This window comes from Ochlerotatus camptorhynchus, unplaced genomic scaffold (genome assembly GCF_037179485.1).
Source record: "Ochlerotatus camptorhynchus isolate MF236.1 unplaced genomic scaffold, CSIRO-AGI_Acam_v1.1 ptg000225l, whole genome shotgun sequence".
Classification (NCBI taxonomy): domain Eukaryota; kingdom Metazoa; phylum Arthropoda; class Insecta; order Diptera; family Culicidae; genus Ochlerotatus; species Ochlerotatus camptorhynchus.
In genome coordinates, this window is record NW_027040715.1 from 773,477 (window position 1) to 789,874 (window position 16,398).

Sequence of the window (16,398 nt, forward strand, 5' to 3'; positions counted from 1 at the left end):
CTTTCCAAAGGGTGTCTGTCTTATTGTGGAGAATTTCAAGGTAATTTCGAGAAAAACAAAAATAAAATTGAATTCGGAGGATAGCTTCATCGAAATTTCTATTGAATATGGAATGGACTATTCTGAGAACATCCCAAATTTTTCCTGAAGTTAATGAATCTGCCTTGAAGTTCTTTTGCAGTTTGAGAAACTAGCCTGATGCTCACAATACTACTCATCAGATTCTCAAACTGCCCTGAACTTAATAGGACCTCCTAAGGTTTCCTTAATTTTTCTAACGATCATGAGATTCTAAAGGTTTAACAATTCGCTGAAGTTCTCTAAACTTCTTTAAACTTTATGTGACTTCTCTAATGCTAACGGAACTGCTCTGAGGTTCTCTGTTCTTTTCTGAAATTCTCAAAACTGCTTTAACGTTTTTGCAGTTCTCATGAAGCTTGTTGAACTGCGCTGAATTTAATTGTGCCGTCCTTAAAATGTTCAAGCTTCAGTGAACTATTGAACTTCTGCGAAGGCCTCAATTAAATTTTTAACGTCTCTGAAGTTATCTAAAAATATGGGAATTGCTTGAAATTTCCCACTAATTTTTTGAAACTAATGGAACTGACCTCTCCCTGCAATTCCTCCAATTTTTTGAGCTTACTAAACTACTTTCAAATGCTCCCGCATTTCGATAATATTTATAAAAATTCCTGAAGCTCGCGGATCTCCGCTTAAGCTCCATGGATTTGTATGAAGTTCTCGAAATGTTTCTGAAGACCACTGTCCTTCTGTGATGTTTTCGAAGTTTTTATAAATTTCTGGAATTTTTATCCTTCCGCAATTTTCATGGAATTATAACAAAATAATTAATATAGTTTTATGATTTTCACTGAAGTTCTCATGATTTTTCTGAAGTTTCATTAAATTATCGACACTTATTTAAAACTTCTTCAATAGTCTAGACTTTCCTGGTGTTATTAAAACTACCTTAACGATTATTGAATTTCTTTAAAGTTCTCTAGACAGCCCTGGATTGATCAGTATATTTTAAGAATCCGCAACTTTACTGAAATTAATTGATTTGCCTTGAAGTTTCGACAATTTTCCTTAAGTATTCTAACTATTAAAAACGCTCACTTATTTTCCTTGCACTTATCTATGCTTACCTGCAGTTCTCTAAATTTGTATAGTAATCCGGCAAATTTTCTGATATACATATTTATTCAAAATTCTCTGACAATTTTGGATCAATCATAGAATTCTTCGGATAAACCATAATTCCACGGAATTCCATTTGTTTTTTAAATTAATGGAACTCCGTTGATATTCTCTGATCAACTTAGCTAAATTTTCGCTTTTTTTTAAGTTCTTGAAATCTCCATGATATAACACCCTTAAAATACTCTCACGTTTTCCGGATGTCCATATAATGTTTATCACGTTCCAGAAGTTCTACCGGAGCTTTGCTGAAGTTTCCGGAACTTATTTAAGGTTTCTACAATTTTCTTGAAATTATTTGAACTGCCCTTTGATTCACTGATCTCTCTTGATGTTCTCGAAGCGTCCCTAAAGCTCTCAATTCTATGGAAGATAAATTTCCCAGAAATTCTTTGAACTTCTGTGAAGTTCCTGAAATATTTCTGAAGTTTTCATAAATTATCTGATGGTCTCTGTACTTCCCTGAAATTCTCGGAACATCTTAAGGGTTTTCAATGTTTCTAAATTTACGATTATAGATATTTAAACTGCTCCATTAAAGTCATGGGAACTGCTCTTAAGATCTGAAATTCCCCAAAGATCTCTAGATCTAGCTTTTCTGAGGTGCTTAGAACTTCTTAAATTTGCACAATACCCCTCAAGGTTTCTATATTTCTCAAGTTTGCTTAACACCTGTGAAGTGCTCTGAAATTCTAGGAACTTCATTAAAGTTCCTGAAAATATTCGGATTTTAAAAGAACAGATTTGAGGATCTTAAAGCTTCCAGTAGGTTCCCCATAATTTCAGTGTGTTAGCTTCACTGAAATTCTCAGCACTTCCTTTCATTGCTCAAAACTTCTTCAAAGTTTCTACAATTGTTGTGAAGTTAATAGAACTGCAATGAAGATCTCTAATCTTTCATGAAGTTAATTACGAACTTGAAATAAATCATCTAATGTTTTCCTTAATTCAGGCACTTAGAAAATTTTCAATATCTTGAACTTGTACATGGAATACGAAACTACAAGACATTGAATATTTTTAGATCTTGGACTTACTCTAATTAAGTAAGTTTTTTTTTTTAACTTTATCAAAGTGAGAAATTAAGCAAGTGCTTTTGATTATGAAGTGGGTTTGATTATAAAGTTGTTCCTTTAAAACTGATTGCCATGTCTTAAAAACGTTTGGGTTAATTACTGTTGTTTTTGGTCTTCCAGAAAAAAAAAGCATATTTTAAACGCATTTTCAAATAGCTTTCTGGTTATAAGCGTTGAATTTACCCGTTCAAGTTCTGGAAAAACCTGTAAATCGGGAAATTTTATTTAGAAAAATGAGTAGACACCCTATAGATAGAGAAAGACGATTAAACGTTAAAAAGCAAAGAATGCTCAATCTTGAAATAAATTCACGCTAAAAAAGTGGAAAATAGTAACTGATTACAAGAAAAAGTGACTTTAGTGACTTGACCTTAAAAAAAAGACACTTTTTAGTGACTGGCTTGAAAAAAGTGGCCAAGTCACTAAAAAGTGACTCACTACAAGCCCTGCTAATGTCGACAAAAAAGTAATAAAACTGAGCAGACTGGAACCGAACCATGGACGTTGAGATTTCGGTTCCTGTGTCTGGACCACTTGTCAGTCAACGCTTGGGAAAATGGAATGGCTAATGGCGTAGTATAGCTACCTCATGTTAGACGAAAATCTTTCATAAGTCGAGCCTTATGAAATTCTTAAGTCTATTTGTCTAAGTGTAGGTCGAACCTTGAACGACGTCGAACCAGAAAAGAAGATTCCTCAAAGAAAATTATATTTAAAAAAAATACTACTACTTACCCAATAGGACCATGGCATTTGAGTTCCGTAAGTCTATTCAATGTTGGTGAGGACAGATAGGGTTTACACAGATACACAGTCCACTTACACATTAACCTAAAATAGACGGAAATTCATTTCAGTAATCGATCCGCACCACTGTAGCTGAACCTTACCTATAATAACCAGATAAACACGTTACGAACGAGTCTAATTCAGTCTGACTGTTGAAGTCTATCGAGTATAGATTCGACTGATCCTTCAGTGAAATGTTCACCGTCAGGTTGTCTACTAGTATAGTAAAAATTTCATCGATATTCGCCACGTGCCTCCACTGCGAACCGTAGAAGAGAAACAAACACCGTGTCATAATCAAAGATGAACTATTCGAACATCGATCACATTTACCTCCTGCGAATATAACACCTTCAGCCCCGGCAGTGACTCGTTGTCATCCTTTTGCGCATTTTTGCCTGATTTTGCACTTTTCGTTGTCCTACCGTTGCCGTAGGGAGCAAACTTCACCTTTACCTTACACTTGCCCTGCGTACGCATACCATCCTCCGGCGGGTACGGTATGCTGCAGTTGTACTCCTCATACAGATAACAGGGTGCAATGTTATCGATATCGTCTATATACACACTTTTTACATAGCTGGAAGGAAAACGCTGATTAGTACGAGTTTGGTGGGATTAACATTCCAATGTAACTTACTCTACGTCATGAGTCTTGTTGCAGATCTTGTTCAGTGAGCTAAACACCTTGGACCGGGCCCAGTTGAAGAAGAACAACGAGTGCTCTTTGTTGATCTTCCGCGGGATGTACTCCTCGTAGGTGCGCTTCAGCTCCGATATCGGTACGTCATGCTCCACCATCTTCCGGTACATATCGTTGACAACGTAGCCCAGGATTTTGTTCTTGTACTCGTCGTGATCGATTTCGCCAATTTTGCTGTGCAGCAGATCGTGCCGCAGTTGGTAGTAGTAGTAGTTGAACAGGATCCTGTCCAGCGTTTTCAGATTCGATATTTTGGGAATCTGTGGACAAAACGAACGGCAGGGATATTGATTGAGACTAGGTTAACATCAATTAGACATGATTGAGGCGCCGCACCATGCGTTTGATTTCTCAATTTGGTAATGTTCCATTACCGGTGTGGTTGAAAATGAACGCACGTGGTGAGACAAATCGTTACGGTGAACTGAAATTGGTGTTCACTGGAAAAATGACGCGACGAAACAAATTGCTTATGGTATGCAATGCGAGATTACTGACGTACAGTATTAAATAGATTACTGATAAATTAATGATTACTGCACAAAATACTAACGGGTCATTCATTATGTCACGTGAAAAAAAAACCCTCCCTCATACGTCACGATTTTCCTATGCATTGTTTGTCGAAGAATCTTAAAACCTGCATGACTTAATTATGCATTACCTCTAATATCAGGGCTGGTAGTGGATATGTAATATAATAGTAGTGACTTAAGTGACTAAAATAACGGAAATAGTGACCAAATAGTGACATTAAAGCAATAAAAAGGGTAACTAATAGTGACATTTATTGATCGGAAGCAAACGGTTACAATATTTCGTTGACGAAAATTAATATTTATTTGTTTTAAAGTGAATCAGGAATTCAGGAAAACCGGGAAAAAGGCTTCTTCTTCTTCTTCTTATTCGCATTTTAAGCTTATTGCTTAGTGCACATTAGCCTATTGCGTGCTCTCAACTTAGTGTTCTAAATGCACTTCCACAGTTATTAATTGAGAGCTTTCGATGCCAATACCAATGCATGAATTTGTATATTGTGTGGCAAGCACAATGACCGGGAATTGAACCCGCCGCCTCCGGCTTGGTAATACCGTGCCTTTACTGACTAGGCTATGAGCCCCCCCCCCCCCCCCTCGGGAAAAAGGCGCGAATTCGAAATCGCCGGGAAAAAATCGGGAAAAGCAAATGAATTTCGATGAAAAAACCTGGAAAAATAAGATTCCGGACCTTTAAACATTTGCAAGACCCATGAACTGGAAAATATTTTGAGGATACAGTCACTTTAACCCTCCATTACTCGGACTGTTGTACTTTGTACAACACACATGAGTTTTCTTTTGCCATTTTGTTGCTGAGCTACCAATCGATCTGAAACCAACGAGTATTCCTCAAAAAACTTGTTTTGATCTGATCAAGCTAAACTTTGGTAACAGTAAACACCTAAAAAATGCGGATAATAGGGAAAATGTAAATGGAAACCGCGTAAACTGTGACCATACTACGTGGGATTTGACTTAATTGATTACAACATGGAATATATCGATATCCTGACCAGATAGAAAGTTATTGTCTTCCACAAAGTTTTTCAGGAGGTCAAAGCCTATTGCTTGGCGCTCAATAGTTCAGAATTTGTTCACAACGCGACGCTAGTATACACGTGAAATTCTCATATAAAATATCACGAGTTCCCGACCAGATAGAAAGGTACTGTCTTCGGCATAGTTGTTCAGGAGGTCAAGTTTTTTTCGCAGGTGGATAGTTGTTCAGAGTTTTCTCACTTCGCGGCGCTACTATACATGTGAAATTCTCACATATAAAATATCTCTAGATCCTGACCAGATATAAAGTAAATATCCGGCAAAGTTTTTCAGGAAGTCAGGATCTTTTTGTTGGGTGACAATAGTTCAGAATTTTCTCACTATGCGGCGCTAGTATATACGTTCCTTTCACGCATATTCAGCTCGAAATCTTGATCAGCTAGAAAGTTGCTGTCTTCGGCAAAGTTGTTTAGGGGGTCAAGACTTTTTGGCTGGTAGACGGTAGTTAAGAATTTTCTCACCACGTGGCAAGTTTTTCGCTGAGATCCAGCAAAATAAAATACCCAGCTGCTCGGTGGTGCCCATCTTGGTAAAACATTCTAAAGGTGTAGGTACACCCAAAGTCATAAACAAAAGGCCTGATAATATGAAATTATCATCTCTTTCATTATACCGCTATTCCTACGCTGCTAGGAGTGTAACGTCGAATTTATGGTTACACCTTATCCTAAATTTAAACGAGAAGAATCTACTCAGTTCGTCTAAAATGTGTGATGTAATGTAAAATGTATAAAATATATATACACGAGTTAGCCAGTCGAGCCATAGGACTATCTCAGTCATGAGATTGCTTTACTCAGTTGTCTGGAGAAATTTCCAAAAGCGTAGTTCCTCAGCGCTGAGTAACCTACACTCCGATCATAAGCTTAAATACACCCCAAAAATACATGCAAATGTGTTTTGTTCAAAGAATAAGGGTTCTACTACTACTTTTAATTCAAATATATATTTTTCAACTCAATTCTGAGAAAATCAATCATGATTCTTCAGAGAACATTTCGAAAAATAGTGTAACTTTGGGTGAACCTTTGGTATACAAAATTTGAAAATTTTATTCAGCAATTTGCCTCTTCGTATTTCCATTCAAAATCTTTCAAATGTTCTAAAAAGAACGTATATTGGACGTAAAATGACAAAGATATGAACATAACACATTTGCATGTTTTTTGGGGGTGTCCTTAAACTTATAATCGGGGGTGTACGGTTTTATAAATTTCTCCATTCAACTGAGCAAAAGTGCCTCACTCTCTGAGTTAGTCTCGTTGTCCGTGCACACGTAAATACAGGGACTTTTTTTTTGTTCTAGACCCCTCGATAAGACATTTTTAAATTAGCCTAAGATGAAAGGGAGACTCTAAACATTAATTTTGTGGAAGTTTCAGCGATATTGATCTTTAAGATAATGTTTTCCATCTGAGATACGTTTTACCACTAATTTATCAGAGGTATACAAGTGGAACGACTCACCCCAAGAATATATTTGTCTTATCCCACTAAGGCTGATGTTAATTGTATTTTTATTTTATGATATTTGATATGCGAGAATTGCCTGCCAAATTTTGAGAAATTTCTGAACTACTTTTCATCAGCCAAAAGATCTTTATCTCATAAACAGCTTTGCTAAGAACAGTAAATTTCCAGCTGTTCAGGATGTCGAGATATTATATATGCGAAGATTTCACGTATATCTTAACGCCGCGTAGTGAGAAAATTCTGTACTGTCGACCAATTAAAAAGTTTTGATCTCCTGGACAACTTTGCCGATGACAGTTTAGCAGGTCTCAAAATGTATCTAATGCGAGAATTGCACGTGTATACAAGCGCAATGATGTGAAAAAAAAATGAATTTCTTTCCACCAGCGAAAAGGCCTTGGCCCCCTGAACAACTTTGCCCAGGACAGTAACATTCTATTTGGTCAGGATCTCGTGATATTTCATATGTAAAAATTTCACGTGTATACTAGCGCCGCTTAGGAAATTCTCAACTATTGTACACCAAGCAATAGGCTTTGACCTCCTGAACAACTTTGTCGAAGACAGTAACTTTCTATCTGGTAAGGATCTCGAAACAAAGCACATGCGAGAATTTCACGTGTATACTAGCGCTACGTAGTGAGAAAATTTTGAACTAATTTTCACTAGCGAAAAAGTTATGAATACTTGGAAAACTTTGTCGACGACAGTAACTTTCTATCTGATCAGAATCTCGAGATATTTTTTCGCGTGTATACTAATGCCACGTAGTGTAAAAATTTTGAACAACTTTTTCGAAGCCAGTAATTTTCTACCTGTTCAGGATCTCAAGCTATAGCATACGCGAGAACTGTTCACGTTTACTAGCGCCACGTGGTGTGAAAATTTTGGGCTACTGTCCACCAGCCACAAAGTCTTGACCCCCTGAACAAGTTTGTCGAAAACAGTAACTTTCTATCTGCTCAGGATCTGGAACTATTGTATATGCGAAAATTGCACGTATATACTAGCGCCACGTAGTGAGAATTTTTGGAACTACTCTCCACCAGCAAAAAGGTTATGATCTCTAGAACAACTGTGCCGAAGACAGTAACTTTCTATCTGGTCAGGATCTCGAGATTTTCTATGTTGTATCCAATCAAGTCGAATCCCACATAGTACGGACACCGTTTACGCGGTTTACATTCACATTTTCTCTATTATCCGCATTTTTTGGGGGTTAACTGTAATAAATGTTAAGCTTGTTTAGTTAAAAACAAGTTTTTGAAGGAATACCCGTTTGTTTCATATCGATTGGTAGCTCGGCTGCAAAATGGCAATAGAAAACTCACACTGTTGTACAAAGTACAACGCGCGAGTACTCGTGTTAAAAAAGTTGGCGCGAGTAACGGAGGGTTAATGAACTAAATGTTATGAGAATTTTGTAGAAATTTTAGGATGAATTCTGCAGATAACAACAATGTTTTGTTAGAGAAAAATACCAATAGATCTATTTTAAGAACTCTAAGAGAGATATCACTAGAACTCTCAGTCATTTGTGGGACTTCAGACGTTCAGAGTAGAATCTTTAGGTAGTGCTTTTGGAAAATTCATGACGATTGTGATGCGGATTCCAGGTCCATTGTAAATGAATACAGGTATACCTCGATATAACGTAACTGTCACTTTTGACCGTCATCGTTGATATCTCTCAAATAATAATTCAATCATATAAATCAACATTACCAATAGACGAAGGTTTATCTCGACTTTCCGATGGAATCATTACTTTGCTTGATTGAATGATCGTTTGCGAGAAATCGGCGATGGAAGTCAAAAGTGACAGTTACGTTATATCGAGGTATACCTGTATTCAAAATAAGTTCTTAGCAGAATTGTGATGACAATTCGAAGGAAATTCTTAGAAAATTTAAAGATAATATCAAGTGAATTCTAAAGAGAGTTTCAAGGATCTCACGATAAATACCAGGGGAATCGAATTTTGAAGGAACAATTCCAAGGGAATTCTGGAATGAGTTTTATGAGAATTCCGTGTTTAATTGTAAGAGTATCTCGAGAAGAATTTATTGGAGAGCTCCAAGATAATTATGAGCAGAATTATGCGACAATTTTTAAGAAGATTTACATGAAAGTCATACGGAATATAAGGACCAATTCTAAATAGAATGAAAGGAGTATGTAAGGAAGTTTCAGTAAGTTTTTTCAAAACAAATTTTAGGATGAATTCTTCGATTTTTTTTTAGTGTTCTGTAATGTTGTACAGACATTTTCAAGGGCCTCTCGGAGAGAATCTCAAATGAATTTTACGGAAACTCTGAAAATAACTCTGTGGTAGGAAATGATTCTAAAGGAAATATGAGAACATTTCATGAAAATCCTGCAAAGAGTTTTTAGCGATTTTTTTTTTTTTTTTTCAATATAGGGGAAATGGCTCTAATGTTGGCCTATGGATCTAAGATTGGGACCATCGCTAAAAATCTGCTATTTATCAACTTTATCTAGATGAACTCGTCATTGGGACGGTACTAATGGATATTTTTGGTCGCCATTGAAAATTTAGTCGATTGCTGAATTTATGTATGGGCCCAAATTAGGAGCATTTAGGCCGACATTACATCCATTTCTCCTAGTTAAAACATAGAAAATTATTAATGACTTCTTGATAAGAAACTAACGATTTTTGTTTAAAAAAAAATGTATTTCCCGGTTGTAAAATTACATTTAAATTAAGCAAATAACCGGATGCGATTGAGCCGAAGAGACCACTCGGCTAAATGGGCTATAATTTAGAAAGCAAAACAACCGGAAAAATCACCAAAATTCCGGGAAAACCCCGGGAAATTACAAATTGGGATTTGCTGGTCACCATGACTAAGACTAATGCAAATTTGATTTTTGTTTTATGTCACCCAAAATTTGAAAATTTAGCTCTTAGCTTTATCCTTAAAGTACACAAAAAAATTTTGTATTATTAATTCATGAATTTATCATTAAATGAGTTGCTTATACGTAAATTTATTTCTTTTCTGTTATTTAATATTTGTCCCTCCTCGACCTATTTGAGTTATGTCGGACATAGAATGAAAATATTGTGTGCATCATCCTTTTACCTTATGATTACCTAATAACAAGACAAATGTTGACAATTTTTAGACAATCAATTTTGAAGACCTCGGATATAGAAACTTTTGAAACACGTTAAATTTTCATAGCTCCAAGACCTACATAATTTTTCTAGATAGCGGTCCAAGAAAAAATTTCATATGGCAAGCACAATGATACCTTATGCCCATGAAAATCAAGAAAATTATCAAACCGAAAAATTCCCTTGACTGGACCGGGAATCGAACCCGCCACCTCCGACTTGGAAGACAATGCCTTTACCATTAAGCTGTCTGAGGCCCTTGTATTCATTGGGCCCCATCTGGTATCCAATAAGAATGTTATATGTTTGCCTCCAAAGTAGATCTTCCTACATACCTCGATGTATGTGTCATTAAAATAAATATATCCATTCACACAGGAAACATATGATGAATTCAAAATCAGTCTGACAGAAATACCACTACAACCCATAAAGAGCTTTCTTATAAAAGTCATCCTCATCAAGAAATTTTGCAAATAATTAAATAAATCGCGTTAGTAAAGAAGTTAACACAAAACGTATTGTTTAGCTCCAATTCGCTTTGAGAGTTTTTGAATGAAAATAGCGACATACACGGCCAATCAGAACAACTCAGCGACTGACTTCAATTGACTCATTGACTCCATATGAAATTTACTCATATTTGGCAAAACCTGCAGGAACTCATAGCTAATAAATAACTGCAGGCTTTCCCTTATATGAGTAAATTTCGTATGGAAACAAAATGATCTGTGTCATCTAAATTCAGTCGCTGAGCCGTTCTGATTGACCGTGATATAGCGCGAATCTCTATCAGCGCTACAGTTAAATATACTTCCGTCGGAACTTTGTTTTTTTAATTTACCGGCGATTACTCCTTCTATCAAATATCTTTCTTATCTGAAGATCTATCGTTATCTGAATAGATAATGCTTCTAAATCACTACTAAAATATTTTCGCGTTCGTCACACACACCACACGTTTACTCGAAAACAAAATGTTGAAAGGAAAACCAGCGTCTGCGCTTGGGTGTGAACATTGATGTTCGAACGCCGAAGAAAACGAAGTGCGCGCATGAACTTTGAACATACGCTCGAGCTCATGTTCATTTGGCTGAGTGCACGCGTGAACACAGAATGAATGTTCTCGTGAGTACGAAAACCTCTTTGCTCACAAGCGCCTTGCTGCACCTTGAAGACTGATATTTATTCATGTACCACGGACAATGGCAAGAATATGCTAAAATGTGTACGGGAATTGAACAGGTCTCAGCACATGGCTCTCGATTCGGAAACTGAGATTAGCCCTGAAGACATGTTCAACAATGTTGAAGAGAAACACGATGAATCTATTGCCAATGAGTGTCATCAGCACAGGTTGATCAAGACGTGGATGAGATGCTAGAGGCGGTAGAGAGCATTTTTATGCATGGTAACGAATCTTGTATTACTACTCTGAAATGTGCCACGCATACAATCAACTTGGTGGTAAAGGACGTGATTAATGGAGAGGACGAAAGATTGAAGAATATTCGAAAAATAGAGAAATTCTGCCGGAAAACCGAATAGGGTTTTTGATCTAATTTCCGTCCTACTAAGCACAACCCGCGCTTTACCTCTCTTTGCTGAACGAGTTTAAACAAAAAATGTAATATTTCTGTCAAATATGACTTGCAAATTTATTCACCTTTCCCACATAAAGAGTCACAAATTGTTGAGATATTGTCTAAAATCTAACACTGCTTCTTGATTCTAAATTCGTTCTACGAGTTTCAATTCCGTCCTAACGCATTGAAACGCCATTAGATTTTCTTCGTCCTACGGATAAACGTAGAAAAAGGGGATTCGCTAGGAGCGCTTCTTTTGTTTTGAGAACAATGAGCGTAAATATGCATACAATGCGCTCTAACAGGATTTATGTTGTAGCTAATGAGCTAGCGCATCGGAACAAACCTATTATTGATTTGTGCACGTTAAAATCATTGATATTATTGATCTTTTCTGATCGATAGAACGGAAATGGGCGATTACGACGAAGTAGCGCTCTACCCTATAAACCATTTTTCGATTTGGCAAAAGTACCTATTCCGAAAATTGACTTCGAAACCAGATGGGGTTCTATGTACGAGATGGTTGCATGCAAATATACCCAAAATACGTTTTATAAAGATTTATGCTGCAAATTTGATGAAATCCGGCTTACAGAGAACGACTGGGATTTTGTCGTTGAATTTTCATGTGCATTTGAACCTATGTACGGTCTAACAAAGAATGTACAATCGGATGACTTAATTCTGTCAGTCAGCTGAAACTAAAACAAGACCCACCGGGCAACAGGTTTTCCGAAAAAAAAAATCTTCATGCATTAATCACTTGTGCTATCTATCTTTTCCTGTTCAGAGTAAAAACGCATCCACAATTCAATTTACTAATATTACCTACACACTTAGAAATTATCGCCGACTTCGATAATTTTTACCGAAATCTTAACAGCTGAACTTTTCGGTAAAATTTAAGCGATTCAATTCAATTGCTTTTCAGCTACTTTAAAACTAAATCTCCAATAGCCTTTAAAATGAAGGTCAAAGTTTTACCGAACGTTCAGCTGTTTTGATTTCGGTAAAATTTACCGAACACGGAAACAAAATCTTAGTGTGTACATTTTCATTCATTCCTTCATCCATAACCACATAGTACCGTGACAGAATGAGGACAGTCAAAAATGCATACATGGTGCGAATGCACATAGCGAACGAACCGAACATGTGTTTAGCTGAGTTTCCTTTTTCTAAACGCGGCGCACCAAAAGGTCTCGAACTAGCAGAGCCAGAAAGGGCAATAAAAAGTGTCCAATATCACAACACTTATATCGATGAGTGCGTAAAACCAAATCAGCCAAAAATGTTCAATGTTTGTCAACACCTTACCGGGCGTCTCTTGCTATCTCTTTTTAACACACTAGATTTAAGGAAGCCGTTTTCGGCTATATAAACTCTGTAAGCTTTATGAAATAAACTCATTCTTGTCCAAGCACTTCATCTGACTTGCTTGACGATTCCCTCTGGGAAGACCGTAAACTGAAGAAAGCCATTGGCTAGTGATCTACGGTCTGCAGACCATCCAGTAGAAACCACTAAAGCCTAAATCTTGAACATCCGCCGTGAGTATGCACCTCGTAACAATACAGGATCTCTTACGATCTCAAACACTCGAGCAAAAGTAATGATGGATAACAACGCCTTCCGGGCCGCGTTACTATTCGATAAATGCTGTTGTTTCGTTGACTCTCCGTATTTGATATCAAACGACAAACCTGCTGCAATTGTAAGTATTTTTTGGTTTCAAATATTTTTTTAAAAATAGTATCAATGACAACTGACAATACATGGAAATTTGGTTTATAAGGATTTTTTCGTTCTAAATCATTTTCAAATGACTGTGCGTATATCTGTTTCTGTTATGGGTTGCGTCCATGGACTATGAAATGAAAATAAAATCACCGAGAAAATTCGAAACCCTTGACTGAAACGATGCTCAGATCCCATCAAAACCGTTTGAACATAAGTTAGGACTGAAAAATAAGATACATCGCAAGTTTCGTTGAAAATAATTTATAGCTTAAATATCAGTCTGTTCACTGCTCAAGTCTACTATTCAACGAGATAAACGCAAAATGCAAAGAAAGTCACGATGGAAATATAAAAGATTTATTCAATACTGATATCAATCGAGCACCACGTCCTTCTTGAAATTATACGTGATTTTTGTTAGCCCGTTGTTTCACAGTACCTTTTCCCATTCCTTATTATTTAATCCACACAGGAGCACATTCTTACAGTGAGCAATATTTTAACAACATTTAAGGCCAATCCATCCGATGAACAGCAAGATTCCAAAAACCCCACAGAGGATCATTTGGAGGCTTTACTCGAGGAAGAGTGCCAGCAAGCTTCTACTTACAGATTGTGCTCTTCTCAGGTGGATCTTAAGCTGAGGCTTTTGGATTGGCCTTCCGGTCAGCACAGATATTGTGAAATATTGACAATCTCGACGCTATGAAGATCCACAATTGTATGAACTATCAATGATCGCATCTCCAGCACTGGCGTGCACAGGGTGGGGCAATTGCCCCTCCTTTTATAAATAAAATTTTTATTCCCACATTTACAAAATTATGATATAAAATAACTTGATTCCTTGATAACTTGATTTGAAGGTAAAATAACTTCATTTCATAATATAAGGGCACTGAAAACCTTTTACTGCGTCAATTCCTTTGAGATGGTGCCTGAAAATGGTTTCACAAAGGTGCATGAAGGGACAAACTTCAATGAATTTTTTTTGTTAAAAAATTGCACCACAGTGGTGCATACAAAACATTTTAATGTAATTCTTTTTTTTTCAATGTGGTTCATGGAGGGCTAAAAGAAGAGGGTAAATTTAAGATTGATAAAATTCACCTTCGTGGTGGTAAATCGAAGAAAAAGCTTTTTATTGAATATTTCTGGAGTAAATATATCATCAACGTTGTGCATGGAGGGGCTAATCAAAAAGAATAACTCTGGTGGAAAAATTGAATACCGCTAAAAACTTGGAGGTGCAAATTTAACTGAAAATTTCTGGTGGAAAGTTTGCAACACTGTGGTGAATGTAGAAGCAAGGTTTATTATTTTTTCTGGTGCATAATTTGCACCGTTCTGATGAATACAACCTTCATTGAAAATTTATGGTGGAAAATTTGAAGAAAATTGCCTGAAAATTGCACCACAAAGGTGCATGGTAAAACAAACTTAACTGACAATTTTTGGTGCAATGGTGAATGGAGGAGCATTTTTTATTGAAAATTTCTGGTGCAAAATTTGCATCGCCGTGTTAAATGAACAGAAGATTTATGGTGGAAAACTTGCACTGGTAAATGAAGGCACAAGCTTTATTAAAAATGTAGCTATATTGAAAATTTCTGGTGGAAAATCTGCACCGTTCTGGTGAACGGATGGGCAAGCTTTTCGGAAAAATTTTGGTCATAAATTTGCATCCTTCTGCTGAATAGAGATACAAACTTTAATAATAATTTCTGGTGTAAAATTTGCACCATTTTGATGATTGGAGGGAAGCTGATTTACTGAACATTCTCATAATATGAAAATAGGGGCAAGCTTTATTTGGTGGAAAACTTGCAACATTCTGATGATAGGAGTAGCAAGCTATATTGAAAATGTCTGGTGGAAAATTGAAAAAGGAAATCTGCACTAATCAGAAGATTGGAGAAGCAATTTTTATTGAACATTTACGGTGGAAAAATTGCATCGTTCTGGTCAGTTGAAATTTTATGGGGGCAAGTTTGTATTGAAAATTTCTGGTGTAAGATTTGCAACAATCTGCTGCATGGAGGGGCAAGCTGAATTGAAAATCCTTGATGTAAAAATTGCACAGTTCTGATGAATGAAGGGGCAAGCTTTATTGAACATTTTGGTAGAAAAACTACAACGTTTTGGTGAATGGACGGACAACTTAAACTTGACTTCCAAGAAGAACCCCAATGGTATTGAATTCTGAGGACAGTTCTAAAAGAAAAGATTTCTGGGGATGATTTCATGAAAATTCTGCGAATAATTTCTAGTGAATCCTGCCGATAGTTCTAAGATAATTTCAAAAAGAATACCGAGAGAATCAAATTTTGAATGAAATTCCAACGGGATGTAGGGGAAAATTTCCAGAAAATTTCCAGGAAATTCCGAAGATAATTTCAACCTCATTTTGGGAAAAAAAAAATTCTTGAGAATACAGAGGAAATTCTACTGAAACTTCAGGGGAATTTCAGTTCCAAGGTGTTCTGAGAAAAAAAAAAGTTCTAAAATATTCCGAAAAGAACCTCAAGGATATTGAATTCCTAGGACAGTTCCAAATTTTTTCTGGAAAGAATTCAAAGAAAATTCTGCGGATAATTTTTTAGTGCATCCCTGCAGATAGTTTCAAGATAATTTCGAGGAGAACTCTGAGAAAATCAAATTTTGAGTGAAATTCCGAAGGGATTTTAAGCAAAATTTCAAGCGAATTCCGAACAAACGGGAAAGCATTTCTGAAGGAACTTCAGTTATAATGTGGTCTGAGAAAAAAATCATGGGTAGTTCTAAATATTATAGCAGTGGACTTCTGAGAAGAATTTCCAAAGAGCTATTGGGAGAGTTCTTCAAAATCCGAGAAGAACCTCAAGGATATTGAATTCTGAGGACAGTTCCAAAGGATTTCTGGGAAGTATTCCAATAAAATTTAGCGGGTAATTTCTAGTGAATCCTGTAGATGTTCCAATATAATTCCGAAAAGAATACCGAGAAAATTAAATTTTGAGTTAAACTCCAAAGGGATTTTTTAGACTTAATTTTTATTCAAATGGCAAAGGAGTACCGATAATTTCTAGCTCATTCCGGGAATAAT

At 36.4% G+C, this 16,398-nt stretch overlaps 1 protein-coding gene across 3 annotated transcripts in view; it reads right to left on the reverse strand.

Annotated features, from left to right (window-relative positions):
* Nucleotides 1-16,398, reverse strand: part of hop (tyrosine-protein kinase hopscotch) — an 87,545-nt gene that overhangs the window by 21,562 nt on the left and 49,585 nt on the right. For all 3 annotated transcript variants that reach the window (XM_065225311.1, XM_065225310.1, XM_065225312.1), the window contains 4 exons: nucleotides 3,706-4,028; nucleotides 3,399-3,645; nucleotides 3,167-3,324; nucleotides 3,012-3,107 (listed from right to left, as the gene is read on the reverse strand). In XM_065225311.1, coding sequence (XP_065081383.1) covers nucleotides 3,012-3,107; nucleotides 3,167-3,324; nucleotides 3,399-3,645; nucleotides 3,706-4,028 — 824 coding nt within the window. The remainder of the gene's footprint in view (nucleotides 1-3,011; nucleotides 3,108-3,166; nucleotides 3,325-3,398; nucleotides 3,646-3,705; nucleotides 4,029-16,398) is intronic.